Source organism: Pogoniulus pusillus, chromosome 8 (genome assembly GCF_015220805.1).
Source record: "Pogoniulus pusillus isolate bPogPus1 chromosome 8, bPogPus1.pri, whole genome shotgun sequence".
Classification (NCBI taxonomy): Eukaryota; Metazoa; Chordata; class Aves; order Piciformes; family Lybiidae; genus Pogoniulus; species Pogoniulus pusillus.
Window position 1 is genome coordinate 24928549 of NC_087271.1, and position 26166 is coordinate 24954714.

General features: G+C 50.9%; 2 protein-coding genes across 2 annotated transcripts in view; both read left to right on the top strand.

Annotated features, from left to right (window-relative positions):
* The first annotated feature begins 393 nt into the window (after nucleotides 1–393).
* On the top strand, nucleotides 394–3716 carry LOC135177550 (selenoprotein Pb-like). The gene is made up of 5 exons (XM_064147688.1): nucleotides 394–498; nucleotides 1253–1469; nucleotides 1575–1787; nucleotides 1926–2061; nucleotides 2722–3716. Exons 2-5 carry the CDS (start codon nucleotides 1267–1269, stop codon nucleotides 2962–2964), a joined length of 795 nt encoding a protein of 264 aa, XP_064003758.1. The 5' UTR covers nucleotides 394–498; nucleotides 1253–1266; the 3' UTR covers nucleotides 2965–3716.
* Nucleotides 3717–12648: 8932 nt separating this feature from the next.
* The window catches only part of ZSWIM5 (zinc finger SWIM-type containing 5), a 105337-nt gene continuing 91819 nt past the window's right edge, over nucleotides 12649–26166 (top strand). Inside the window, exon 1 of the mRNA XM_064147689.1 lies at nucleotides 12649–13369. Coding sequence (XP_064003759.1) covers nucleotides 12682–13369 — 688 coding nt within the window. The 5' untranslated portion in view covers nucleotides 12649–12681. The remainder of the gene's footprint in view (nucleotides 13370–26166) is intronic.

The window sequence follows — 26166 nt, forward strand, 5'->3', positions numbered from 1 at the left end:
TTTGGCTGTAGGATGGCAGAGGCTGCGTTGGCAGCTCCCCTGAAACCCTGTGCATGAGTGGCATGGTTCAATGTCATCCCACATCCTGCAGTCCTTTGGTGTAAGCAGTGTCCTTGGCAATGCTCCCAGTCCTCCTGTGCCTGTAGAGTGGTTTTGAGCAGCCGTGTCTGTTTTTCCCCCATGGCACTGCCTGGTACCCTCTGCGCTAGCCCAGCCAGCACCAGGCACTGCTTTACCCCAGCTCAGCTTAGGCTGGGCTGCAGCATCAGGACTGAAGCCTCATGGCAGTGTGGGACAGTGCCTGCCTTGTTGCCATCCCCCAAGGCAGGTGGTAGTGGCAGAAGTGCAATCCCTGCTGCTCCAGTTCGGCTCTTCTCCTCCCTCCGGGGCGGGGAGAGTGGACAGGAGATAAAAGGGAGACTGGGGTTAGCTGGGCATTGCCAAGAGCTGCTGGGGCTGGAAGCCAGATCTGGACAGAGGACAGCAGTGAGGAGTGAGGTACTGTACTGAGGGCTCGTTCTTGTGGGGAATGGGGATTGGGGGTACATCCATCCTGACCAGACTCTGCAGCTGACTGCTCCCTCCCCACCTCCCCAGATCATTCCCCAGCTCCGTGTTCCTCCCCTCACTGTTAAATGTACTGTCTGCAGGGACCAGGCATATCTTGGGGTGCGTAGGGTTAGGGGGCTGTGAGAGGAATGGGCTTCAGGCAGATATTGCGGGAAGGGGAGTAAAGGTTCTGTGCCACTCCAACACTTCATGGGACATGAAGGACTCTCAAGGTGACCTGAAGGTGAAGTCATCCCTGTTCCTGTCACCCTTGGCTGGGGACTGAAACAGTAAGGGTTGCATCCTGGCTCCCATATGGGGCAATGAAAAACCCCTGACTGCGGCCGGACTTTGGTTTGGGGATCAGGGAGGCAGAGAGGGCCCATGGGGGGAGCAGGACCTTCATCCCTGATGTGGGGAGCATGTGCTTTGCTGCTGCGAGAGACTGTGACACATAGCTGGTGGCAGCCAGTGGCCACAAAAGCTAGGTGCTGTGTTTCTTGGCAACTAGGTGCCCTGATTGCCTCACCTCATCCCTCTTTCCTCACTCTCCTGGTGTGGGGGTTCTGGCTTGCAGTGCCCAGTCTGACGTTGCCCACCAGTCCTTGTCTGCTCCAGAGTGGTGAGCAGCAGTGCTGGGAGGACCCTACTGGGTTGAGCCCTAGGGCAGAGGGGACACTGATGCCCTGCTTTCCCCTGCCAGGCCAAGGGTCGGGGATGGGACTGCTGGTGTTGGCCCTGGCCACGTGGCTGGGGCTGGCCGCAGCCTCTGAGGTGTTGGCCAACAACAGCCGGCTCTGCCAGGAGGCACCAGCATGGAGGGTCAACGGCTCGAACCCCATGGCAGGGGCGGCAGGGCAGGTGACGGTGGTGGCCCTGCTGAAGGCCAGCTGACAATTCTGTCTGCAGCAGGCCCGCAGGTGAGTCCTGCTCTCCCTACCCTGAGCCTAACCCCGCCACCGTGGGGGACAGTGTGGTGGCCGTTCCGCACCGGCACCGCCCTCCCAGTGCCTCCATCCCCGCAGCCTCGGGGGCCTGCGGGAGAAGCTGTCCCGGCAGGGCACGGTGGACGTTCGCTACATGATTGTCAACGAGAAGGCACCGCTCTCCCGCCTCATGTTCGGGGAGCTGGAGCGCCACGCCCCGCCGGGCGTCCCTGTCTACCAGCCGGAGCCGGAGGAGCCTGACGTCTGGCACGTCCTGGGGGGCGACAAGGACGATTTCCTCGTCTATGACCGGTGAGTGTCCCTCAGCATGGCCGAGGCTTTCCGGGGGGATTGCGGAGTGTTTGGTGGGCTTCCAAAGACTCCTCCCGTAGCTGGGCCGGGGTGCCCCACGCCCCCTGCCTTGAGCCAGGCCGTGGCTTCTCCCCACAGGTGCGGCCGCCTGGCGTTCCATATCCAGCTGCCCTACAGCTTCCTCCACTTCCCCTACGTGGAGTCGGCCATCCGCTTCACCCACAGCAAGGACTTCTGCGGCAACTGCTCCCTCTACCCCAACACCACCCGGGAGGTAAGGAGCAGGGACGCTCACTGGAGCCGGGCTCCCTTCTCTCTTTTGGCCTTGCACATCAGGGAAAAGAACAATCTTATCTTCACATCGAAGACAGCCTCTGGGTTTGCAGTCAGCCTCGGCCATGTTTGAGAGGGAAGGTGATGAAAGGTCTGGAATAAGGGCGTTTAAACGGGTCAGGGCTTTCAAACGGAGAAGGAATGGACTAAAGGGATCATAGCCCAGGTCTGGAAAAGCTAACTACAATCACTTGCTGTTCTGATGTAAGACAGCAGCAGGCAATGGGCTTAGAGGTGGCAAGCTCAGAGTAAAGAAAAGGACATAGCTGTGGGCTCAGCAGGTGACTAGTTTCTTCCTAGGAGGAAAATCCATCAAGAATATTATATGCAAAGTCCCTTTCCTATGTCAGGAATTCCCTCACCCCCAAACAGCTTGAGCCAAAGGCTACAAGTACAAGGGCTTGTGCTGTCTGTGCTCCAGCCTCTGCTGTCCTCCCTGTGTCCTGAGTCAGGGCTGGGAGCCCTGTCTCTGACCCACACTGCTTTCTGAAATGTAGATGCTGGTCTGCTTTCATCCCAGCTCACAGGTATGCTCACAGGCTTGCTGTGAGGCTCTGTGTGCATTCACATACCACACCAGCCCCTCTGTTACTTATCTCAGGCTAACAGTACCATGGAGGTCCCTGTAACCCTGAGCCCGCTTCCTCAAGAAGAGGAGGAGTTGCAGACCCCAGTCTATCAGCACAACCCCCTCCATCATCACCACCACCACAAGGTCAGCAGTGAGAGACCCACAGCTCTAAGTGAAGACCGTGAACCTGCCACCCGTGTTCACCGTCACCATGAAGACCACAACCAGCTCCATCATAAGGAGAGCAAGCAAAAGGAAAGAAATGAGCACTAAGCCAGGCACCTATGCAGAACCCAGTAGTGTGCAGACCACACAAACTCGCTTCCCAGGGGTACAAAAGGACTTTCTTTGGCCTGCTGCTCTCCAACAGTGTTATTACAACCCCCTCTAGCATCCCCTATGTGGGTCATACAGGAGTGTGTGCTGTAACCAGGGATGAAAATCTCACTCAGACCTCCTGAGGTGCTCCATTTCCAGCCCCAGGACTCGGTTCTGAGCCTTTCTCTGCCGTTGCCTGTGTTTCCGTGCTCAATGAAGCCTGCTGTGCAAACCGGGAGGTCCCTGGTCACTGTTGGCTGACACTGCACGGAGAAGCAGGGCAGGGGCGGGGAGGCCAGAACTGGGATGGGAGCGGCACTGCTGGCATGTTCTTCCTGTCCTGGCACCCTTAGGGGTCCTGGCTGGGGAGCAAGGGAAGGAACAGAGAGTGCCCAGCAAGATGTGATTCCAGGGGATGGACACACTAGGAGTGTGTGGGAGGTTGCAGCTCCCCGTGGTCTAAACTCTGCACCACCATAGCTGTCACATCATGAGGACCCTCCAGGCCTTGCACGTGGGTATGTGCAGTGGTGATAGGTGGCCGCAAGATGGTGGCCTTGTCCCCTCTTGGAGACCTAGGGGCTTTATCCAGGGCCCACAGACCTGGGAGGATGGAGATGAGATTCCTGACGTGTTTTCTGGGGGAGAAGCAATATCGGAGGGTGATGAGGATATCTGGAATACGAATAAAACCTCTGTGAAGCGAACTCTGCTCAGCCTGGCCTCTGGTGGGACCCTTTCCTTGGAGAGGGAGGCTCACTCGGGCTGGCCCTGGGGACAGGGAGAGACTTGGAGCTGGATATGAACCCTATGAAGCAACAACTGGCAGTGATTTGCATTCCCCTGTGCAGGGACCTGGAGGTAAAGGGGTTAAAGACCAAATAGACCCCCACCTCTTCATAGTTTCTGGTAGAATGTGACACCCACAGTTTAGTAGCCCCAGGGCAGCACACTGCCAGGAGGAAGTTTAGCACAACACCTCCATCTCTGGTTTGCAGGCGTGATATTGGGACATCTGCCCAACGTCATCTTGTGTGTCTTATCCCCAGTGGCCAGAACAGTCCCTATTGTGAGAGTGTCATGCTCTCAAGCAGTTGAGTGCTGCACGCCTGGCCCCCACAGTCTGAATGAGGAACAAGAGATGTTACTTCTGCTCTGCACTCTACGGTGCTATGTGTGGTGCATGTTCTGATGATGACACTGAGATGAATTCCTGCCCCATGTCGTGGGAGGCTGCACCCCGCTGCCTTGTCTCTGCAGGGGTGTGTTCTGCCCAGCCACTGTGGCAAGACAAAGAGGAGCTGTTCCTTGTGGGGACGAGGGTAACAGCATCAGACAATCTTTCACACTGTTCTGGGGAAGCCAGTCAGCCTCTCCCACAGGTCGCTGGCTGAGACCCTGCTCTTCCTCCACCATCTTTCTTGCTCCCTCCTTCCTCCTCCCCCTTCCTCCTCTACCTGCTCCCAGCAGCCTGCAAGGGCACCTCTGTCTGCTACTTCTGCCATCAATATTGAGGTTATCTTTTTCTTCTGGCAGCTGCTGTAATTGAAACAAAGCAGGCAGGGTCTCACGGGCTCCACTCCTCTCACTCATTTTGCTGGTGCTGCCGAGACAACTAATTCATCTTATCGATGCATGGTTGGCCTCTTTTCCACCAGATCCAGGCAGAGCCCTCTCCCCACCATGGCTGCTGGGAGCAGTCTGTGTCCCTGTGGTGTTCTGCAGGCCATGTTTTCTGAGCCAGCCTCTGGTCCTTGGCTTGCAGCAGCTGGGTGCTGGCCACCAGCAGGAGATGCCAGGGGAGCCAGCCAGTAGAAAGAGATGCAGACAGAGAATGCTGATGACTTTTAGTTCTTTATTTGGCCTCCTGATGCTTTCTTAGCTGTGTTGTTAAATTCCATATCTTTTCCTTACATGGCTCCTAATAGTGTCCCTGGCAAAGAGGTGACAGGTGATGAGTGAGACATACACAGATTTGCATTCTCTTGCTGGTGACCAGATCTGCAATTAGCAGTGACAGATAGAAGGATCACATTTGGTGCTGGGTGGGTAGTCCACTGGCACCATATTGCACTGCTACCATTTAATTACCTCCCAGCAGATGACTTCCAGCCCTGAAGGCTTGGGTTGCTATTTTGTTTTGGGTAGGGAAGTTGAGGTGTAGGAAAGATTGCAACACTGTTTGGGTGAAGGCTTACCTGCCTGACTAATGGCAAGGGTTTAGGATGAAAGCTGATGCTGCTTCATATATTATTATCCAAAGGCCTGAGGGGTTTGGGGTTCTGTTCTTGTGGCACCACTCCCCCTTGAAATGTGCTGGAGACGTGGATCTCTACAGAACTTGTGTTGGTGCTGAGGGAAAGCTTTTCACAGAGTGGAGGTGAGGTGTTATAGGGGCATTAACATCATCTTTGCATCCAGTGCTGACTTCAGATCCTGGCAGTGCTGTAGCAGTGTACCCTGGTGTCTTTGGCTGTGCGACCACTCTGGAGGAGGATGCACCGTGGTACTCTGGTGTCCACGGCTGTGGTATCACTCTGGAGGAGGACAGATTCCAATCCCACATCACATGCAGCCTTGGCCCTGTGTATTACTCCTGCTGAGGGACAGGCAGATCCTCTCGGTAGAGGGGGAACAGCCAGTCCTAATGTCAACAGAGGCCTCTTGTGCAGCGATGCTGTGTCAAGAAGAGGAATGGGTCCCTCCTCCTCCGCCCATTCATCTGGCAGTCAGGGCTGGCATGCTGCCAAGCCAGGCTGCTTTGGAAACATTTCATTGAGGAGGCAGCTGAGCCTAGGAAAACAGAATGAAAATATACAGAAAGATCACTGTTGTTAGGCAAAATAAATGCAGGCATGTGCATTTCTGTCCCCCAAGTCCAGCCCATCCAGGCCCCTCTTGCTTTTGTCGGGTGAGGATGAATGCTGCTGCCTGGGAATGGCAGCTATGTGTCTCCACCGTGAGATAGAGGCTGGGAAATGAGGGCCAGAGAGATCATCCCCTGTTTTGGTCGACTTGCTGACATCCCTAGTGAATAGATCCAGACTCATCTCAGTGTAGCGTCACTGAAAGAGATGAGACAGGCAGAGAAAGAGCTGCAAAAATGACCAAGCCTCAGTGACTTGTGTCCCTTGCATGGTCACTAGTGATGGAGTCTGGTAGAGATAGGCCTGAGGAAGTGCATCAAATATTGTCCTCATCCATTCCCATCACCACCCTCAGCATCAATCACAGATCTTGATCACCAGTGGGATAAAGCCCAGCCCTTGATTTTTCAAAGGCCCACTGCTCAGCGTACCCCATGTTTTGTCTGCTGGCAAAGGGAGAGCAGAGCCACCCCAAAGCAGTCCCCAGGAACGCAGGATGAAGGCACTTCTCTAACCTTTGAGCAAAGGTGCATTCAACAGATTCTCCTCTTGTTATTCCCCCTCTTACCTCTTTCCTCCTTCCAAAGTCTCTCCCTGACCATTTGCTGACCTACAAGAACCCATCCCAACTCTTTCTTTCCTTTCTGGTGGGTCCAGAGCAGTTTAAAGAAAGCAGAGCAGGAGTCTTTTTTTTTATCGACATGGATGTGGTGGTGGAAATGAGTTTGCAGTAAATCGTTGAAATCAATGGTAAGGAATGACTCAGACCAGATGCTTCAGGTGTCTGAACTCTACCTTCTGCAACCTGATACTGAGAGTGGCCTGAGATGGTGGCAGATGTGACAGTGATGGTCCTAGAAGCACCTGAGGAGCTGCAGCTCTTTAAGACTGTCAAGATGGTGCAGGTACCAGGCGGAGTTGAACTGGCATGAAATAATTTGGCTTTTGCCAAAGCTGGGTTGTTACTAGTTTGGGGTTTTCTCTTCCATCCACGCAGCCAATCAGCATTTAGTAATTTACATTGGGACTCGACGATCTTAAAGGTTTTCCAGCCTAAATGATTCTGATTCTAAGGTCACACAGCCAACTAGCATCCAACAATGTGGCCAACCAGCCAATCAGCCATGGGGCATTGTAACCTCCCAGCCAATCAGCCATGGGTTATTGTAACATCTCGGCCAATCAGCTGTGCCTCATGGTCCATTAGACGCGGCGTGGGTGGTGGCAGGCGGCTCTGCCCACCCTGCGGGAGCCTCTCCCGGCTGGGCCGGGAGCCGGTGCCCGGGTTTCGCACCTCCGCTTCAGACGGGCTCCATGGCGCCCTTGTTCCGTGGTTAATCACGCTTCAGCGCCAAGAGCTTGCCCAGCTTTCAGCCTCTTCTGCGCTGTTCTTCAGCTCCCAGAATCTGTGTTACCTCCTCTGCAGTGCAGCTCTGTTTCTTTTCTCCCGGAAGAGTGAAGTTGGTTCTCAGCGTGTTGTTTCCCAGCGGTTTAAGCTCTCCCTCCCCCCCCGAAGACCATTCCCCACCCAGAGTTATTTACATTTTAATTAACATTTGCAAAATGTGTTAAGGCAGAGAGTGATAAGGCTGCCATGGTGCAAAAAGGTTTTCGTGTGATCTCCTGGGTTGTTGTGTGAGCCACCATCGGTCCTCCGCCCCGGAGAGGGCAGCAGGACCCTGGGTGAAGGAGAGCCCCAGCCCTGGCCTGATTTTGACTTCCCACCCAGCTGGACCCTGTGACTCACGCACGTCTGGGAAGCCAGGGCAGACCCGATCCTAGGGCTAATGGGAATGTTGTTTACACCTCACTTTGACATAATTTATTCATACTCTTGTAGCCTGCAAAACGATTCCCTGGTTATTTTAGCATCTCTAATTAAGGGGAGGGAGCTTCAGTATCTGAGAGGCGGGCAATCAGTCTGGGGCTGCTTTCTGCTGAGCTCAGCCCCACCGCAGCCAGCCTGCCCGGGATGGATGCCACTCTCCAGTGCAGAGCTGAGTAACTTTCTGGAGCGCTCTATGCTTTCAGACTCCGCGCTGGGGAGGTGACTGGTTCTTCTGGGAGCCGAGGGTCTTCACCCAGCAGCTCCTCTGTGCCTAATTGCTGGCCTGCACAGCAAATGCGTTTGCTGGAAGGGTGCAGAAATCTCCGTGGCAAGGAAGAGAGAGGCTCAGCACTTTGCTAATGTTGTGGGGGCTGGGGGAAGGCAGCCCTAGCATGCCAGAGATTTAATGTGTGTGTGGGAGAGAGAACAACAGCTTCCGACAGCCATGACTCTCTGGTGGGGTACAAAGGGGAGTCCAAGTCTGCCCCATCCCAGCCTGACACTTGGTACTAGAGCACCTTGCTGCATTTTTCTCCCTTCTCTGCTGCCTTACACCATCTCCTTGCTCCTCCTGCCCTTCTGTTCCTAGGTACTCCCTCTCCAGCTGCACAAAAGAACTTTGCAAGCTTCATTCCGCCCCACCAACTCTATCCACACAGGAGAGTTTACTGGCTTGTGCTGCTCACCTCTCTCCCCAGCCTCCTGCTGAGATCATCCAGGACCCTCAGCCCTTCTGGAGCCAAACTTGTGGTGCCTGTGATGCATGGCAAGCAGAGATAATGTGTTACAGAGTGCCCTGGGGAGGGCATGTCACAGTGCTGTGTGCAAGCATCCTCGATCCTGGACCAAGGACAGCCTGAGGTTTTTCTTGGGAATTACTTCCCTCTTGGCAGTAGATGAAGAGTAAAGAAGTTACAGCAGTCTGAGCATCCCCTGCTTTAAACTTACGCATCTCTGAGTAGATGCACAGGCAAGCAGAACCATTCCTGTGTCAAAGTGAGGGCAAGAGCTGCCATCCTGTGCCTGATGTCTGAATTCAGCTCTGTGCTGGAAAGGGCAGCTTTTGGTCCTACCATTTCCCTTTTTAGTGCACAGACAATTGCAGTTACACCTGAAGGAGATCCTTGAAATTGTCAGTTCTGAGAAGTTTCATAAAATAACTGGCTGGCTAGCAGAAAGCAACTTTGTATTTGAGTCCCTGCTGAAAGAAGAGCACAGCAATAACTCAGCACTAATGAGTCAGTGGAGAATCCATGGGGGATTCAAACAGTTTCATGGCAAAAAGCTCCAGCTCAAGCTTATGCTTTGTCAGAGACCTTACTAGGCACTGGAGAATCTAAAAATATCAACTACATGGAGAACCAAACCAAGGTATTCCTCCTCTTGCTCGCAAGGTCAATTATTTCATAAGCCAATGCTCCCTGTCTCTTCCCAGACATCGGCTCCACACTGAGGCTAAGGAATAACTATCCTGGGCAATAGATCCCTTTACTCCTGGGAGCGTTAACGTAGGGGAGCTGCAAACTGTCTTACTCTCTGTATCCTTTGCCTCCTGCCTCTGCTCTGAACAACACCAGCACACAAGAAATGCAGAAATGGCCATGCTTCCAACGAGTGCCTAGAACTGGCTGCTCTAGCCACAGCTTGGCTGCTGATAAGCCAAATTTTGCCCACTCTGGAGCAGGAGCTTGGTGACTGCCTGCACTTTGCTATCCAATTCCTTTCCCATTGTTAACTGGCCATAAAGCTTCTGCTACTCTTGCATATCTTCACCTGTCATCAGGGGACTTCCTTGGTGCTCAGTGGGTCTTGCAAAGCTCTGCTATCACTGCTGCGAGGCTCAGCTTGTGTTACTTATGTTAGTGACAGCACAAACACTAACTGTTCAGAGTCAAAGCAATGTCAAAGAGGCATGGCAGTAGCCAAGAGAGGGGAAGATGCTCAGTGAAAGGCGGTCGTTCTGCTGAGGATGTGATTTCAGCATGGTGGGGAGAGGAGAGCAGCTACATGAAGATATGCAGGTGACAGCAGTCAAAGAGGTGGCATCCCCTTGGGCTGAAATGTGACAGCTACCAGCACTTACTGTATCTACCACAGAACAAACCCAAGCACTAGGAAACCGATAGAAGACATCACAGCAGCATCTATTTCCTCGAATTTGTTTCTGGAGTTTATTTTCTAGCAAAAGAAGAGCAGGTTTCTTGCCCCACAGCAGCTACAACTTAAAGATAGATTTTTGATTGAGTTGGCACCCAAATAATTTCATACAATATTACACTGCACTGCTGCCTGACTGCAGTGTAGAGCCGTAGAGGCTCCAGTCTCTTTGATCAGTACATTTTCTAGCCAAGGACTCTAAATAAAAAGCATTCTGAGGCCACTATGAAAAATTGGCATTTTGTGAGTAACAGCAGTGCTCAGGCCAGAAGGCCTGAAACTGGTGAGTCGTAGCACAGAGAGACCTTGACCAAATAGCCTTGAAGCCAGGAGGGGAACTGGGGCTGCTGGTGGTAGAGGCTCAGCAAACGGCTAGGCTCAGGAAAATGTGTGGTGAATTATTGATGCACCTGGTTCCAGGCTCTCAATGAGCACAATCAGAGGCTGGGTGGGAGGCTGACGTTTTGCATCCTTCCCCGGGGAGTAGAGGTCTGTCCATGTTCTCTAGAGGGAGGAGAGCTCCCCCTTTGTGGAATTCAAGGCAGTAATGAAAGGCAGAGGGAGAGATGGGGAGGAATGGAAAGCAACAAATGTTCAGATAAAGACAGAGAGAGAAAAATTATTGATTTGTCTTTGAAATAACACATTAACCCCCCAGAGACAGACTGGCCAACCACTGCACCAACCTTGCTGTGATTTGAGTCTAGATTATATGTTTTATGCAGTGAAAAGTCAGCTCATTGGGAATGAATAGCATCGCCACTCAGGCTGACGTCTAAAATCCTCTTTATTGGCACTGTCTGGGGACAACATAAGTAAGGACACTCAAGGTTGTCACTAGGTGAGTTGTGCAGGCTCTGGTGACAGAGGGACCAGACAAGCTGGGGTGCTGTGTTTCAGCTCCCCTGCAGATTCAATCCCTACCTGAGCAGAGCTGGCAGCTGTGGGGAGTGAAATGTGCCAGCAGATCAGGCTGATAGCACGCCAGAGCCCACAGCCTCCATCACTGGAAGAGCTTAAGATCCTGCTGGACTGGTCTCTGCTAGGCAGGCGTAATCCACCTTGGGGCAGGAAAGTGCTTTGGGATGGCTCCTTGAGCAGCCATGGAGGGGCAGAGGTGGACCAAGCTATTCTCCTCCCACTGGGTCCCGCTGCCACTAGGGCGAGCAGAGGTGATAGGCAAAACCCTGTGCTCACAAGTGCTCCCCATCACAGTTGTAGAGAGAGTAAAATTCCTTTCAGGCTTAAAGATATAGGGACATGATTCCTGGGGGAATTGTAAATAAATCTGGATAGCTGCTGCCTGAGGCCAGGCCTTGCTGCCAGTTAGCACTGATTAGCTTGAAAAAGACCAGCAGCAGCAAGGAACACCTCAGCCTTCAAGCAAAACCTCTCCCTGACCTTCATCGATTAGCATGTAGCTCTAAAATGGAGAACTCTCATTGCAGTAGCTCTGCCTGCTCACATTACCTGCCTGAGATCTGGTTTGTTCCCTACAAGTCCTGCAAAGGAAACCTTGGGCTTGGAGGTACCTTGTGGCATAGCAAAGGTGCATAACAGTTTCCTGTTCCCTAATTGCATCGCCATGTTATTCCAGGAAATGTACTGTTGCTCTGGCAGTGAGAGTAAATAGAGGATCTCTGCAGCAAGAGAGTAACCAGTAATGGTCTAGATGTGACTGAACTGCAGATAGAAAGGAGTTGGTCTTGGATTCTCAAAGCACTAAGAATAACAGCAAGAAAACTGAACTCAGACCTGCGATTTCTGCTCTTCCTCAGAGATTTGTCACTTAAAATTAGACAGGAAAAAAGAAAGGGAATGCATTTCTTAGGAAAATCCTGGGATTCCAGCCTACTGGATGCAGCAGCAAAGTAACAAGCCACATCACAGCAGCAGCACCTTCCCCTTCATCTCGGCACTGTGCTGCTCCCAGGGGTACTGCTACCACCCCCTGCTGAAGGAAAGGCTTGTGAGGAGTCAGGTCCCTTGATTTTGGGGTGTCAGCTAGAGCAATCTGTGCCGAAGGACATTGCTTTAATGCAACCTCACTGGAGAGTTCCCTGGGAGTTAGCACTGCCTGTGTTTCTTCATCTCTGCTCCCAAAGGCCAAGTGTGCCACAGGAGGCACTAAGAGATGCTGCAGTGATGTGTGGGATGAACATCTTTACCACAGGGCTTTAAAAGTAAAAGCAAATCCCGATGCTCACTGAAAGGGCAGGGTGCTGCTCCCTGCTCTGCTGCCCACTGCAGACCAGAAGGTGATCTATGGGTTAGGCTTTAGATTTGTGGGTTAGGCTGGACATCGAGACTAGGAACTGTGGTGGTTGCAGCGGGAATGGCCCCCGGTTCCCGTGGACATCTCCGTGCGAGCGGTGCCATGTCCAGCCCCGCGATGCCCCTCTGCTTCCTCTGACTCAGCACAAGCTCCTTGCGCTCGTCTGGCCTTGACACCCCCTCGCCCTCCAGCGCCATGGGACCGGCAGCCACGGAGCTTTCCTGCTCCCCGCCCTCTGGGCCCGGGGGACAGAGCGTGCCTCCCGTCCCCGTCATGGCCCCAGCCTGGGGACGCAGCAAGGAGGGCATCAGGGAGGTCGAATCTCACCTCCCCGCCCCGCTGAGCCGGCATGCCGGCAGGTGCAAGGTCGGAGCCGAGGGTCCAGCGGAGACGGGCAGGGGGCCACGGAACGTCCCGCCCCGGCGGGGGCCGGCTCCCGTCCGACGGGACCACCCCCTTCAGTCTCCACCCCCGGCCCCCCTCCCTCCCGCCTCCCTCCTCCTCCCCGTCTCTCCTCCCTTCCCCCGGCTCAGTCGGTCGCAGCCATGGCGGAGGGAGGAGAGGGAGAGGAGCTGCTCCGCCCGCCGCTGCCCGCTGGCGCCCCGGGCCCCAAGCGCTTGTGTTCCCGGACCTGCCCGGCGGGGGGCACCGGGGCTGTTCACCCCCGTCCCGGGGTCGCAGGGGCCGGCGCAGGGCCAGGCGCGGGGGCCAGCGGAGCCCCTCCGGCTCTGGCCGGCTGCTGCCCCGCGGCGGCGGCGGGGACAGCGGGGGCGACGGGGACGACGGCGGCATCCGTGGGGCCGGGGGGCGGCGGGGCCGGCGGCGGGGCGGGCAGCCTGCTACAGCCCGAGTCGCTCCTGGACGCGGCGGCCAAGCGGGTGGCAGGGAGCTGGGCCTTCGAGCGAGTGGAGGGCCGCTTCCAGCGCATCCCCGAGCCCGTCCAACGCCGCATCGTTTACTGGAGCTTCCCCCGCAGCGAACGGCAGATCTGCATGTACTCAAGCTTTCAGCCCGGCCGCGCCGCCGCCGCATCCCCTGCCAGCGCCGCCGCAGGGGGACCATCCGCCGCCGCCGCTGCCCCCGCCCCGGCCGGCGAGGAGAGCCCCGCCGCTGGACCGCCGCCGCCCGCCGTCCCCGCCGCCGCCCCCGCCGCGCCGCAGGGCGAGGGGCTGCCCTTCCGCCGCGGCATCCGCCTGCTGGAGACCGGCGCGGTGGACAACGTGCTCCAAGTCGGTGAGTGCCGGGACGGGGCCCCTGGGGGGCTTTTGTCGTCGTCGTCCCCCCGCATCGCCCTCCGTCCCCTCCGAACACTTCAGCCTTTTGTCTGGCGCGACTGTGGTTTGACAGGAAAATCCTGCCCCGGGGGCAGGGACCGCCTTGTGCTCCGCTGGGAAGATGCCAGCTTTGGGGTTGGAGGGGGGGGTGGGAGGACTAGGGGTCACCCCCTCTCCCAGCATGGGATATGTGTACGCGGGTGTCTCCGGCAGCTGTCCGCAGCGTGGACGCCGTCCATCCGAGTGGGAAAATAACCCCAATAACCAACCCCAGCCTCTCTCAGCGAAGCGTCCGTCAGAGATCTGTATGGAGGGCACGCATCCCTGCCGCCCCCTCCCCCACGCCACTCCGCAGCCGTGGTGCTTTTCACTTCCAGCACCCACACCCACGGGGGTCCTGGCCCTCCACCGGGAGGTGGGTTTATAGACATAATGCATCTCTCCAACAGCTCTGAGCGTTTGTCTTTGTCTTCTTCATCAGGGGCTTTCCCCCCTTGAAAACCTCTAGAGGGGCATTTGCCCTCTGCTTTTCCCTTCCCAGCCGCCTGCCCGGGCACGTCCAGCGGGGCCGGTTGGTGGAAGGTGAAGGGAAAGGTTGGGGGGACAAGTTGGGTGGGCTGGTGGGTGCCACCGGCCGCCTGTCGCGTTTCGGGGGTGGGTGCGTGCGGCCTTTTCTCTCTCGTTCGGTGACGAAGGGGCCGTGGGAATGATGGTGGGAATAATGGCATCGTGTTCTCTCCATGGGCAGGTGGCTTTTGTGTGCGCGGGCGGAGGGGGGGCATTGTCGGAAAGGAAATGTTGATCCTCGTCCCTCTGTCCTTCACAGTCCCTGTCCCCATCCGAAATCCACCTCACATCCGTGTATATTTCAAGAGAAACAAATCGTGGTGTTTTACATAAAACAATCCGCTGCCCGTTGCTGTTGGAAGTGATTGAAATGCGCCTTCTCATTAAAATGACATTAGGCTAGAATTTGTTTTGCAAATGGGAAATGTAAATTCATCCTGTGCCAGAGTATGGCGTGAATGAGTGAAGGGAGGGTGGGTTTTGTTGTAAGGAATGGTTAGTTCGGCTGTGTCTATTTAAAGAGCCCTCCTTCATTTTTGGGGAAGAAAAAAAACTGTTTCGGGGGAAAAAAACCTCTAAATCCCCTTTGGTACGGTTTACATTCAGAAGAACATCATCAAAGCATTTCCCATATGAGACGTGAAAATAGGAGACAGCAGAATTCTTCTTCCACCTGTGAGGATATGCAGTGAAAATTCCTGTAGCACAAAAGATTTTTCTCTGAGGACATGATTATACTTTTTTTTTTTTTTCCCTATCGAGTGAATGAGTATTTTGTAAGGGCTGTGTTAAGATGATTAATTATTCTGTTTAAAATGCTCTGTAACCCCAAACCAAATAATTTCTGTAGCAGGAGAGGAGTAGCAGCTCTTCAGCAACTTTAGGAGGAGAGGGAAGACAACAGCTTACTGTGGGCAATGCTTTATTGACCTGCTCACCAAGGTGTGAGTACAGCAAGCAGAGTGGGAGGCAGAGGTTGCCTAAAACTAGGTCCGATTCTGTACAAAAGGATTTTATTGTTTTGGTGGCTTTTTTTAAGTGAGTTTTTGGGTGTGTTTATCTTCGAAATGTGGCTCTGATGAAGCTTCAGCCAATGGAAAGAGATGAGCTCTGGGGTCAGGTGCATGTGGAACACAGAGAAGTCCTATCCCACCAGTGCTGGCATCCAGTATCATTCATGCTCTGTCTCCCTGAGCTTCCTGCTGCTGCTTTGGGTGAGCCAGAGGACGGTGAGGATGGTCCCAGCTCTGGCATTTCATACTCCCTGACAAGTCTAAACCATCTCCGCAGCTTTGAAATCGGAGCTCGCGCCTATTGTCCTCTGAACTGTCGGCTTTTTAGATGAAGCAGCATGTTCTGGAAGCGCTCCGCAGAGTCGGTGGGTGATTTATCTCTTGTTTTTACAGCCTGAAAGGGGCGTGCGGGATGCTCACCCTGGGAGTTTGCCTTCGGAGCAGGGGGGGTTCGGGCCTCGGCTGTAGCACAGCTTCTCTTCAGACAACAGCGGGTGGCTGATGTGAGGTTGGACACCTCTGTTTTTGTCCCCGTATCAGCCCAGTCACAGCAGTCATTTTGCAGCCCTGAGCCGGAGGAGGAAGGTTTACATGAAACAAAAGGCTGTAAGGAGCGTCGTGTTTATCCGGGGTGGGCGGGAGGCATAGCTGGGATGTCCTCAGCCAACTTTCCACATCCATCCTGTGGATGCTGCTGGAAGGTGAGGTAGAAGAGCTCCAGCCACCAGAGACACAAACACTTTGTGGCTCTGTGTGTGTGTTTGCAATTAAGATAGGAACTTGGTTGTTGGCTTATATGGGAACCATTACGTCTTGGAAAGAAATAAAACCCCAACCCTGGCTTGCTTGATGCTCTCCAGCACTAAATCAAAACTACTGTTCCCCTCTAAGGGTCTCTTTAATGGACACCGCCAGCTCCCGGCGTCATGACCTGAGGTTTGCACATTTGAGATTTGCTGTTAATGAAGATCAGATGTTTGTACAGTTGTGTTTCTGACTCAGACCTGTGAAAAAATATGGATCATACGGATGTGAAATTCCTTCTCTCTGTGGTTGGAAAAATCTCTTTGAAAAATTGAAAACCAGAATCCGTGAGGAATGACCTTCTGAAGATGGTGTGGAGGGCGAGGGTTGTACTTGTGGGGATACACTGCTTCGGGCTCCAGCTCCCTCACGCTTACAAAGCTGGCAGGTCGGGGGAAAAAAACACATATATGCCACATTATCAACCAATAATTTCTTCATGCTTAGTAAAACTTAAATGAGGCTTAAACCCTGATCTCACTGGAGCCATTAAATTGATTTCCCCCCCCCCCTTTTTTTTTTTCTGCTCAAAGAAAGATCTTGGATGTTGAACACAGGCATCTTTGTCTTCTTAAAAACTGGTTTATTATTATGTATACAGATCCCGTCTTTGTGTGTGTGTGGTGTGTGGGGTTTTTTCTTTTTTTTTTTCTTTTTAATTTTTAGACAAATGACAAAAGCATGCAGGAAAGGAATGCAGAAATGCCAGGCTTAATATAAAGCATGCAACTGCGCTGCATGCCGGGAATCCTAAAGGATACAAAACCTTTAACGATGGCGGTTAATTTTTAACAAGTTCACTGGCATAAATATTTATGAACAAAAGTTTTTACACCATTATCTCTTGGGTTTTTTGGAGGGAGAAAAGACCTTTGGTAGGTCTTGACAGTAGACTGTGATCCGGCAGAACAAATTCATGTTTCTCGCCGGCACTTCCCACTAGGGTATAATAGAGTTTGCCCTCGAGTCCTCGTGGCTGCCAATGGGTGGGCGAGTGTCCATGGCAATTTTAGGTGGGAACTCTCCTATTTTATTGCTTTTGTGATTACATGAGAGGAAGTGTTGAGTTTTGTGTTGTAACCAGCCACTTGGGAACCTGCATGATGTGTGCTCCTAACCCCTAGATAAGGCATTGTGCCCTGATGGGAGGTGTGCAGTCCAGTACATAGGCAAAATTTACTCTTGCTGTTGGAATAACAATGAAGCAGGGCTTTAAAATGCACTGGCTTTGTAGACACTTGGAGGAAGCCTGGCCTTTATCAAGCCTGCAGTTAACGCTGAATGCTTTATCTGATGCTTTGCAGGTCAGTTCTGGATACCTTCTCATGGTTCTTAGTCTGGTGATTAAGCTGGACATGGAAGCATGGGGGATTTTCTGACCATGTTTCAACAGCCTTCTGCCTGGTTGTTGAGGCAAGACCCGATACCTGTAAACAATACCTGTAAATGCATTTTAATTGGAGGAGTTTTGATTTGGAAGCTTTTGGTTACACGATAGTCTTCAGCTTCTGCTGGCATGTCTTTGTAATGATGCCTGTTGAAATGCAAACTTCAGAGGTAAAAATACCAATGGATTTTGAATGTGGTTGAAGTGACTTCTAGGTTTTGATTCTAAACCTGTGTTTAGGTTTGGGCTTTTTAATTCTTTTCTAAGAATCATTCATTTTAGGCAAGCATTTGATTTTCCTCTCTTGTGACACGGTACAGGGCAGAGTCTATATTTGTATCCAGTTGCTTTTAAAAGTCTAGGTGGTGTGTTGCTTTATAGAGCTGTTTATTTTGGGGAAAACACTTTGATGGGGCTCTCCAGGGCCAGCTGTGGTTGCTTTTGTTTTGAGTAAAGATCGGTCTCCTCCTGGGTCTAAGTTTAAGGCTGTATCCAGTGGGAGTGGACGTGGAAGGAACACCATGAGTCATGAAAAGTACTTTTTTCCCAGTGAAACTGTCCTGTGTCAGGGTGCTGCTAAGGCAGTGGAATGTTTCTGTGCCCTCTTAAATTCTGGGTGGGACGGTTGCTGTACAACATGTTTCCAATTTGCTAATTTCTACTTTATTTTTTCTTTATGAGCAGATTACTTTATCCTACCATATATATTAAAATACTTTAAACCACATAAAAGGGGCCAGCAGATGTTCATTAGCCGTATCATGATGGAAACTGTTGAACATTTAAAATAAACATTAAACTCTTTACATTTCTAATTATTTTTTTCCCCCTTAACATATATAGTTAAAAGATTATTATGCATTAGGACTTATGATCTGTTTATTGCTGCTCCCTCATAGACAGGATGTTTCTTGAGCACGTTCTGGACTGTATTGCAGAAGGTGGAATTGGAGATGATGGAAACCACAAGTTTCTTGCTGGTGGTGCTGGGGTAGTGAGGAAGACTTGTGACAGCTGGAATTTTTTTTTTTTTTGAAGCAGATTTATTTATTGGCTTTTAAGTATATATTTTTTTAAGAGTATAAGCAGACTCTCTGAAGCTGGGATGTGCTTTTAAGTAGGTGATTAATTACTTCAGGCAAAACGATGCTAGCTTTAAGAGGCTGGAGACCTGAAAAATAAAGTACAACAAATTACTTAATTTTGGCTTTAAGAATAATAAATAGGTTTTCAGGAAAGAAATGTTTTTCATAAAGGAAGTGTGGTAAGTCCTGGTTTCTGGCTTGAGCAGGCAACAGAAATTTGTTCTCGACTCACCTGTGCATTATAAAACTCAGCCCAGGTGAGAAGCTGTCTTTCTCTGCTCCCAGCTCTGGTGTCATTCACAGTAGATTTTAATTTTGCTCACATCTAGAGGGAATCTTTTAGGAAATGTTTAACTGTGCTAAAACTGCAGTAACATAAACCACATGTGCCTGCCTGCTTTGTTTCTGAAGCTTTGTGTTGGGGAATGTGCTTTGCTGTTATTTGACGCTGGCTTTGATGTTAGATGTTTTATGATTAGTCCCTCTAACCTCAGATAGGACTTTTGGAAAGTTAAATGAGCTTGTCTGTCCAATAGCTCTGTAAAGTCACATTCAGCTGTGAATCATCTCTTGTGGTGTGTCAGCTTTTAATTTATTTTGGAAATACATGTATCAAAAGCCCGATCTTGGTAGCATGAGGGCAGAGGAAAGAGCTCGTAGGTTTATATGTTTCTTGGTCACCATGTGAACCTGGTCCTGGAGAATGACCAGGTCCATGGTGGGGCAGGAAGTCTTTGGTGGTATTTGGGTTATGTCGTGTTCCCCTTTCCCTGTGGGAGACGTGTCACCAGCTGGAGTTAGCTCAGATGAATGGCATGGCCAGCCTTGTGCTTGTGTTTTGTCTTTAGGGGTTTTGCATTTAGGTGTTACAGACAACTCTGTCTTTAGTGGTGGTGCGGGATTTCCCCCTGCTGCCCTTGAAGATGGAATAGCTCATGTGAGCAAGGAGCTGAGCAGAGAGACCTCAGGAGGAACATTATCTCTTCAACCACTGAAGGCAGCTGAGCCTGGGAGTTTCCATTGAGAGGCCAAGGCTTATTGCTGCATGGTGATGCTTTGTGCTTAGAGCAGGTGAATTTTCTTGTGGAGATGTGGAAGTGTTGCTGTTTGGGAGTGTGAGGTTTTGAGTTAGATTCCTCTGGTCAGTCTGAAGACTTGACTTTGCGTGATTCCCTAGGAGAGGTGGTGGGTAAGGAGCCTTCACTCACTACCCTGTCTCTTTGCAGCAAATAACATGAGATTTGCTGGAGATCTGGGAAAGTGGGTGCCAGAGCCCTCTCCTGGTTTTCCTTAGTGTAGGACCTGTGTTTTTCCATTTCTCTCCCCATCTGTGGCTAGTGCTGATGACTTTATTTTGCAAGGGGTTGGAGATGTCTTGAGGGCATTAAAATGAGTCCTACTCTACATTTGATGCTGTCTTGAAGACATTGTCGTGGGATTGTTACGCTTCTGGTCTTCTGGGAGTGAGAAAATGGGAGGAAAGTGACTCCTTTGACTAACTGATTCCTACCTCTGCTGCGTCTTGGCTGTCTGGCATTGGTGCCAATAGAAATCCATCAATTTTCTGATGAACACCTAAACTCAGAGGCACCAACTTTGGCTGTGTTGTGTCATAAGACGAGTCTGATTTCTAGATGGAGCCGCTTTTGGAGCTAGGATGTGGGATGGCAGTGGGAAGCTTTCCCTGTCCATCTGCAGAGCTGCCAAGACCCTATAGATGTTCTCCTGTATACCGAGGAGCAGGAGTCAGCCCCGTTTCTTTTTTCATCTGGTGTTCACAAGGATAGGGTTTGACGTACAGGCTTGGTCCCTGCTTTCTTGTGCCTGTGCAGCAGGACTTGGGAAAGGACCTGTCAACGCCTCGTAGATGCAGGTTCTGCAAAACCCCTTCTTGGGGGATGTGAGGGGAAGTGCATCTTTGTGGTTTTACAATTAAATATCTCAGGGGCAAAAATTCAATTTTTCAAAGGGTTCTTTTTTCCCCCTTTCACTATTAATCCTGATGTTTAAACAAGCCTGGATTCTGCTCGGTCGGTGCAGCGGGTGTGCTTTATTAAATGCCAAGGCTTCACCTGGGCACGACACCACTGCATTTCTCTTCCAATGGATTTTCTAGCGCTGTGTTTTAAGAGCATTTGCCTTTTTTTTTTGTCTCAGGCTTATGCCTTAGGATTTTGTGCAGGATTGAGGTTAGTCCTTGTAAAATGGTGCATTTAAAGTAACGCACAAGTTAATAAAATCCTGGGCTTTGACTTGTCGCATTCTTGGGTCATGTTGCCAGGGATTTCTCTTTTTTTTTTTTCCTCACATCGTTAATACAAAGCCACGAATGTGCTTAGGAGGCAGATCTGCTGGGGTGCCGGCTTGGAAGGGTTGCGTGTGAATATGTTGGTGCAGCTTGCTGCCGACACACATCTTGCTGTTGGGTTGGAATGGGAGAGGGGCTGAGCGCATCTCCTTGTGATGCGCCCCTTAGCGCTGTCCACCAGTGATGAGCTGCCTGTGCCTACGCCGCCCAGCTCGCTTGTCTGGGGCCCGCTAAGCATTCTTGAGGCTGGCTCAGCGGGGTGCAGCGTGGTGTCTGCCTGGCTGCTGGCTTTGCACCTGGAGACAGCGCCCGTGCCCTGCAGCTGCCGGCGGCCAGGGATTCCCTCTGGGAACGCCGAAGACTTGGTGTCTGGGACCTTGGCAAGGTCAGGGCAGGCTGTGCCTCCACTCAGGATGCTGTGGGGTAGCCCTGGCCTGCATCCTTCGGCTGATGCTGGGGTGTGGGTGACTGCTCGGGATGCCAGCCGTAGACGCCGCTGGTTATTGGCGTGTTGCGGTTTTTCCAGGCGGCGATGGCAGGAGGTGCTGCGTGCTCTGCGACTGCCTTGATGAAGACGAGTGCCCTGTCAGAAGGGTGACAGAGCAACAAATGGGTTGCTGAGATAAATAAAATCTGCATTAATGAACTAGTGTGGCTTTGGACGGCAAATTAAAAGAAGTGTGTCTTGAGGATGAAAAATAAGTGTATTTTCTGCCTCTCTCACTGATTCTCGTTTCTTTTCATTTTCTTTATCATCTGAGAGAAATATATATATATATATATATTATTTTTTTTTAAAGCTAGTTGTGTTTATTTTGGTAACAGTTCATTGGTTGCTCTGTGTACAGAAGCTCTTTCTTGAAAGTACTGAAACTATATTAAAAGTGCTTTTGGCTGTCATCTTTTATTTTGCTTTTCCTTCGTTCTTTTCCCAGAGCTGTATCAAATGCTCTGAAACTGTCTGGTAGCATTTTCCCTGTGGTGCTCCATATAAACTGCAAATAAAAAGGGAAGAAATTGCAGGATTCGGATTTCTGCTGCTTTTTTTTCCTCTCTGTCTTGTGTGTCCCTCATTGAAGTTTGAGCAGCTGTCTTCGTCCCCGCAGCCTGCTGATGGCATGCACAGATCTGTTTCTTGTGATTAAAAGGAGAAATAATACCCCAGTGTTCAGAGAGGGGCCAGGGGGTGGGTGAGTGCCTGGGGAGCAGCACTTCTCCCCTCCTGCCTGCCCCGGCCTGCTTGGCCCGGAGACCGAGGGAGCTGCCAGCCTGGCTCCTCCTCCCCTCATCCTTGTGGCTTTGTACCCTGGCAAAGGAAGCATCCTGTACCGTTTGTGGAGAGCTGCCCTGCTGCAGCATCTCCACCCTGGGGTGGGCTCCTCCATCCTGCACTAGAGACCTACAGGGGCCCCGGAGATTTTATTCTATTGTAAGGATGTGGAAATATTTCAGCAGCTCTGCAGCCACTTGCTCCCAGTGTACTTTGCAAAATACCCAGCAAGTGTTGAGCATCTGTCTGTGAAGGGGGAGGAGATTTACACCCCCCCCCCCCCTTATTTTCTCCCGATTGTCCTCGCTTGGTGTGGCTTTGGCTATTATGGGTTTGTAAAATAGAACTATATATGACCTTTTATCTTACAAGAAATAGGTTAAGCCATTTTTAAAGAAAGTGGTGGAGTCAGCAGTGCTGCTAAGGAGCTGCTTTCGCATGGTTGATAGGCTGTGAAGCTGTTCAATGGACTTTGGTTTCAGAGACAATATCTGTTTAAATTAATCTTTGTCAGATACATGCCACTGCAGACAATTCAAATTCCATTTGCTTTCTGATCTCATAACAAAAAAGCACCTTACACTGGTTCTTTTATCGTAAAATTAACTTTTGTCTGTGTGTCCTGGAAACAGGGGTGGCATAAAATCTAGTTAAAAGGCTCTGTTAGAGGAGGATTCTCTTTCTTTGTACGAGGCGGACTTTTTTTTCCCCCTGCTTCTTTCCCCTGTGTGCATTAAAAAGAAGACGAGTGTTTGAGATAGATTAGGGAGAATGCCAGCAGATGGACCGATTCTGTTGTTGCTGCTGGCAACCATCTAAGCAGCCATTTTGAACAATGCTGATACCGGGGTACTGATAACACAAAGATGAGGATGGGATAAATATCCAGCTAGTCCCTTTCTCCCCGCCTGCTCCTCCTCCCTCCCTTTCACGCTGCCACTGCAGCCCTGTTATTAGAGAACCCGATTGTTTCCAGAGAAATGCTTCATCCTCTTAGCTCTGCTGGCCGACGTCTGGTGGTGCTGATCAACTTGATTTTCCTTGTGGTTAGTGGAGACACTGTCAGAACAGCCTCTCCCAGAACCACTTGCTTCATGGGTGCTAAGGGGAATGGGATGTTTGGGTGCTTTGCAGTTGTGATGCTCACTCTTCTACCCTGGCAAAGCTTAAGATCTTTCCTGTATAAGTGGAGACAGTTGTGGGCTTTTTTCCCCCCTCCTTGTGCATGTTTTAAGTGCTCAGTCAAAAAGGGTGATGGCGTATGATGGTTGGATTGGAGTATTTCAGGAGCTGCACCATGGCTTTCACATGTCCTTTGTGCCAAAATGATTAGTATGGAGCTGTGATTGCAAACTGACAGTCTCCCCTTTGCCTGTGTGCTATCCTTCCCTTCTCTTTCTCCCACTCATGGTATCTGCAGGCTCTTGAGTATCTGGGTCATGTCCATGTCCTTGACCTGCTGCTCTTGGAGCTTCTTAAGATACGTACTAATCAGTTTGGACTGTTGAATTTTCAGTGCTGGAACCAGTCTCCTTCAACTCTGTTTTGTTTCCCATCTCTAAGGACATAACCCTTCCATACATGAAGAAAGCCAAGGCAAGCTTCATCATCTTTTCCCAGTGAATGACAAAAAAGCTGCTTTGTGTTTTGCAGTAGTTGGGCTAGGATGAGCTTGATCTTGTCCTGGCAAACCTGCTGGGCTTTGCCCTGAGCTCAGTGTGGTGTAGCATGATCCTGAATGTGTGATCCATGGAGCTGGTGAGGTGATGCAGTATAGCCTTGGCCATTCGATACCAGAGCATCCATGGGGTGTGAAAGAACTCAGCAAAGCTGCAAAGCACCTTGGATGGGAGAGGGATTTTTAGGATCTGGGGCTTGGGGTTGCTGTAGGAAGAGCAGGAGTTGTGGGTTGGGAAACAGTGGGTAACCTTTGTTTGTGGTTTGGTGTCCAAGTGTGCTGTGCATAGGAATGGCCTGTCCTCAGATCTTCTAAGGTTGTTGTGTTGTCTGCTGTAACCCCACTGTTGTGTTGTCTGCTGTAACCCCTGTGCAGCATTTCTGCCATTGAAGAGTATGAAATGTCCCAGGCTAAGGCTAAGCTAGAGAGCCAGAGCTGATATGGTGGTGGGAACACCATGCTGCTGCCATTGGTTCTTAGTGAACTGCTTGGGGCCAAGGATTTGCAACCAATTTCCAGATTGCAAGCCGTTAAAATGTTCCTGGAGCTGCAGGGACCCTCATGAGGAGCTGAAGGTGAGCAGCAGTAAACTGGTCTGTTATTGCTGCTGCCTTTACATCAGCGTGCAGACCTTGGGCTGAAATTTCCACCTGTTTACATTCCAGCATCTCCAAGACCTTTGTGTGAGATGATGCTCTTCACTGCAGCTCTCATTTTTCCAGTTGAAACTCCTTTGGAGTTGAAAACTGCAGAAAAGTCTAAAAGAAATCTTGTTTAGAATAGAAGCATAGAATCATGGAATATATCTAATTATACACAGGAGATGAAACTTTACAGTAAAGCAGCAGATGTAAGAATTTTCAGAAAGTTGGTTTTATGGTTTCCCTTTTTAATTTGTCCCCTGAGTCTGCTACATTTTGAGGTAAATGTTGTGTTTCTCCTTTTTTTTTTTACTGTTGGGAGGTATGATGTTCTTCTCAAGTCTCTTTTAAGCCTGCCTTATTTGACCCATAAGTTGTGGAGCAGCCATATTTGATGTACTTGATAAATCAAGGGGAATCTGGCCTGAAAGTTGACAAATCAGGCTGTGAGCTCCACTTTGTGATTGTGGTGTTCTGTAAAGTTTTTGAGGTCAACTGAGCTCTCTGAAGACTTGAAGTGAGGGTCTGGGGTCTCAGTAAGTTGATTGTGTCTAAGGTCAGCTGGCGTCATTGACAGATGCTCTGTGTGCATTCAGAGGGCTACAGTGCCTGATGATCCCCTTCTGCCTCCTGTTGTGGTGGCTGCTTCTGCGTTACTTGACCTGTTGTGTTAGGAGATAACTTCAGAGACACTGGAGGATGGGTGAGGAGAGAGTGCCTGTTTTAAGCAGGTCCCTTCTTTGAAAGGTGCTGAGTGGAATGCAGAAGTGTGCTCTTCTGTCCCGTTCGGCTCATGGTGCTGAACTCTGGTGTGCTGCTTCTGTTCATTTGCATCCCACTGTGGAAAATACTACTCAGCAACAACAGGCACAAAACAGGTGCTTGTGAGGATGGCCAAGAACCAGCAGTGGGGTTTGGAGTGCTTTTAAGCTAGGCCCTCTGAAATGGTGCAGGGAGGAGCTTAGTTCTGTTGGTCTTCTCCAGAACCTTCTAGGTTCTCCTAGCATCCCTTCTGCTGCTTTAGGGTCAGGATGGATAAGGAGGCAATTGGCAAGATCAGGCTGTTCTCATGCATGTGAGATGTAGTGGGAGCAAATATTTGGAAGTTACTGATTGTTTGGGAAAAGGTAGTTTCTGGTCACCTCCCAGACATGTTGCTGGAGGTGTTTGGAAAGAGTGGGTATCTTCAGGTGCATCGTTCTTTAAGTCACAGCCCTCACCTAGCCCAACCATCCATTATCTCTAAGATTCAGCACAGTGATGTGGTTTGAAAGATTCCCATGCTTTGTGCCTTGCTTAGGCTGGAGGCTGTTTGCCAGTGACTTGTGGAGGTCTGCCTTCCCCATGGGGTACCTGAGAGACAGAATGGGAACTGGAAGTGTGTTACAGCTGGTACCGTGCTTGCTGGCAAAAGAGTGCAGAGGGGAATATTGCTCCGTTGTCTGTCTGTCTGTGGTGTGATAAAATCTGTTGTTATTTAGGCCCTGGAAAATCATAGATACTTAAAAAAATGGGCAGGATAAAGAAAGGTGATTAGCTATGGCTCAGGTCCTCAACTTCTATTACAGAATTGAGTGGATGTGCAGGGGAGTGACTTTGTGGGAATTGTGTCTATCTGGATGTGCAGGGGAGTGACTTTGTGGGAATTGTGTCTATCTGGGATTTTCTTGAGAGCACCATTTTTTAACAGAGGTGAGGTGCTGGCTACCAAGGGCTCTTCCTAAACCCACCAATGCTTTGTTCTTTTTTAAACAGTTGAATAATGCATGTAGAGTAAGGCTCAGGCCAAAAAGACCAAGCCACAGTCAGTGCAGGGAGTTGAGACTTGGTTTATGCTGAGGACCTGCTTCTGGCAAAACAGAGTTTGGATGTTGTCTTCACCCTCTGCTGATGGCATAGTCTTGGCAGCATTTGGCACTGCTGGTGCCACCCAGCATCTCTGGGGGTTTGTAGAGGGGCTTAGCAGGCACAGCTGACCTTCATGTAAGGAATCCATGTTTTGG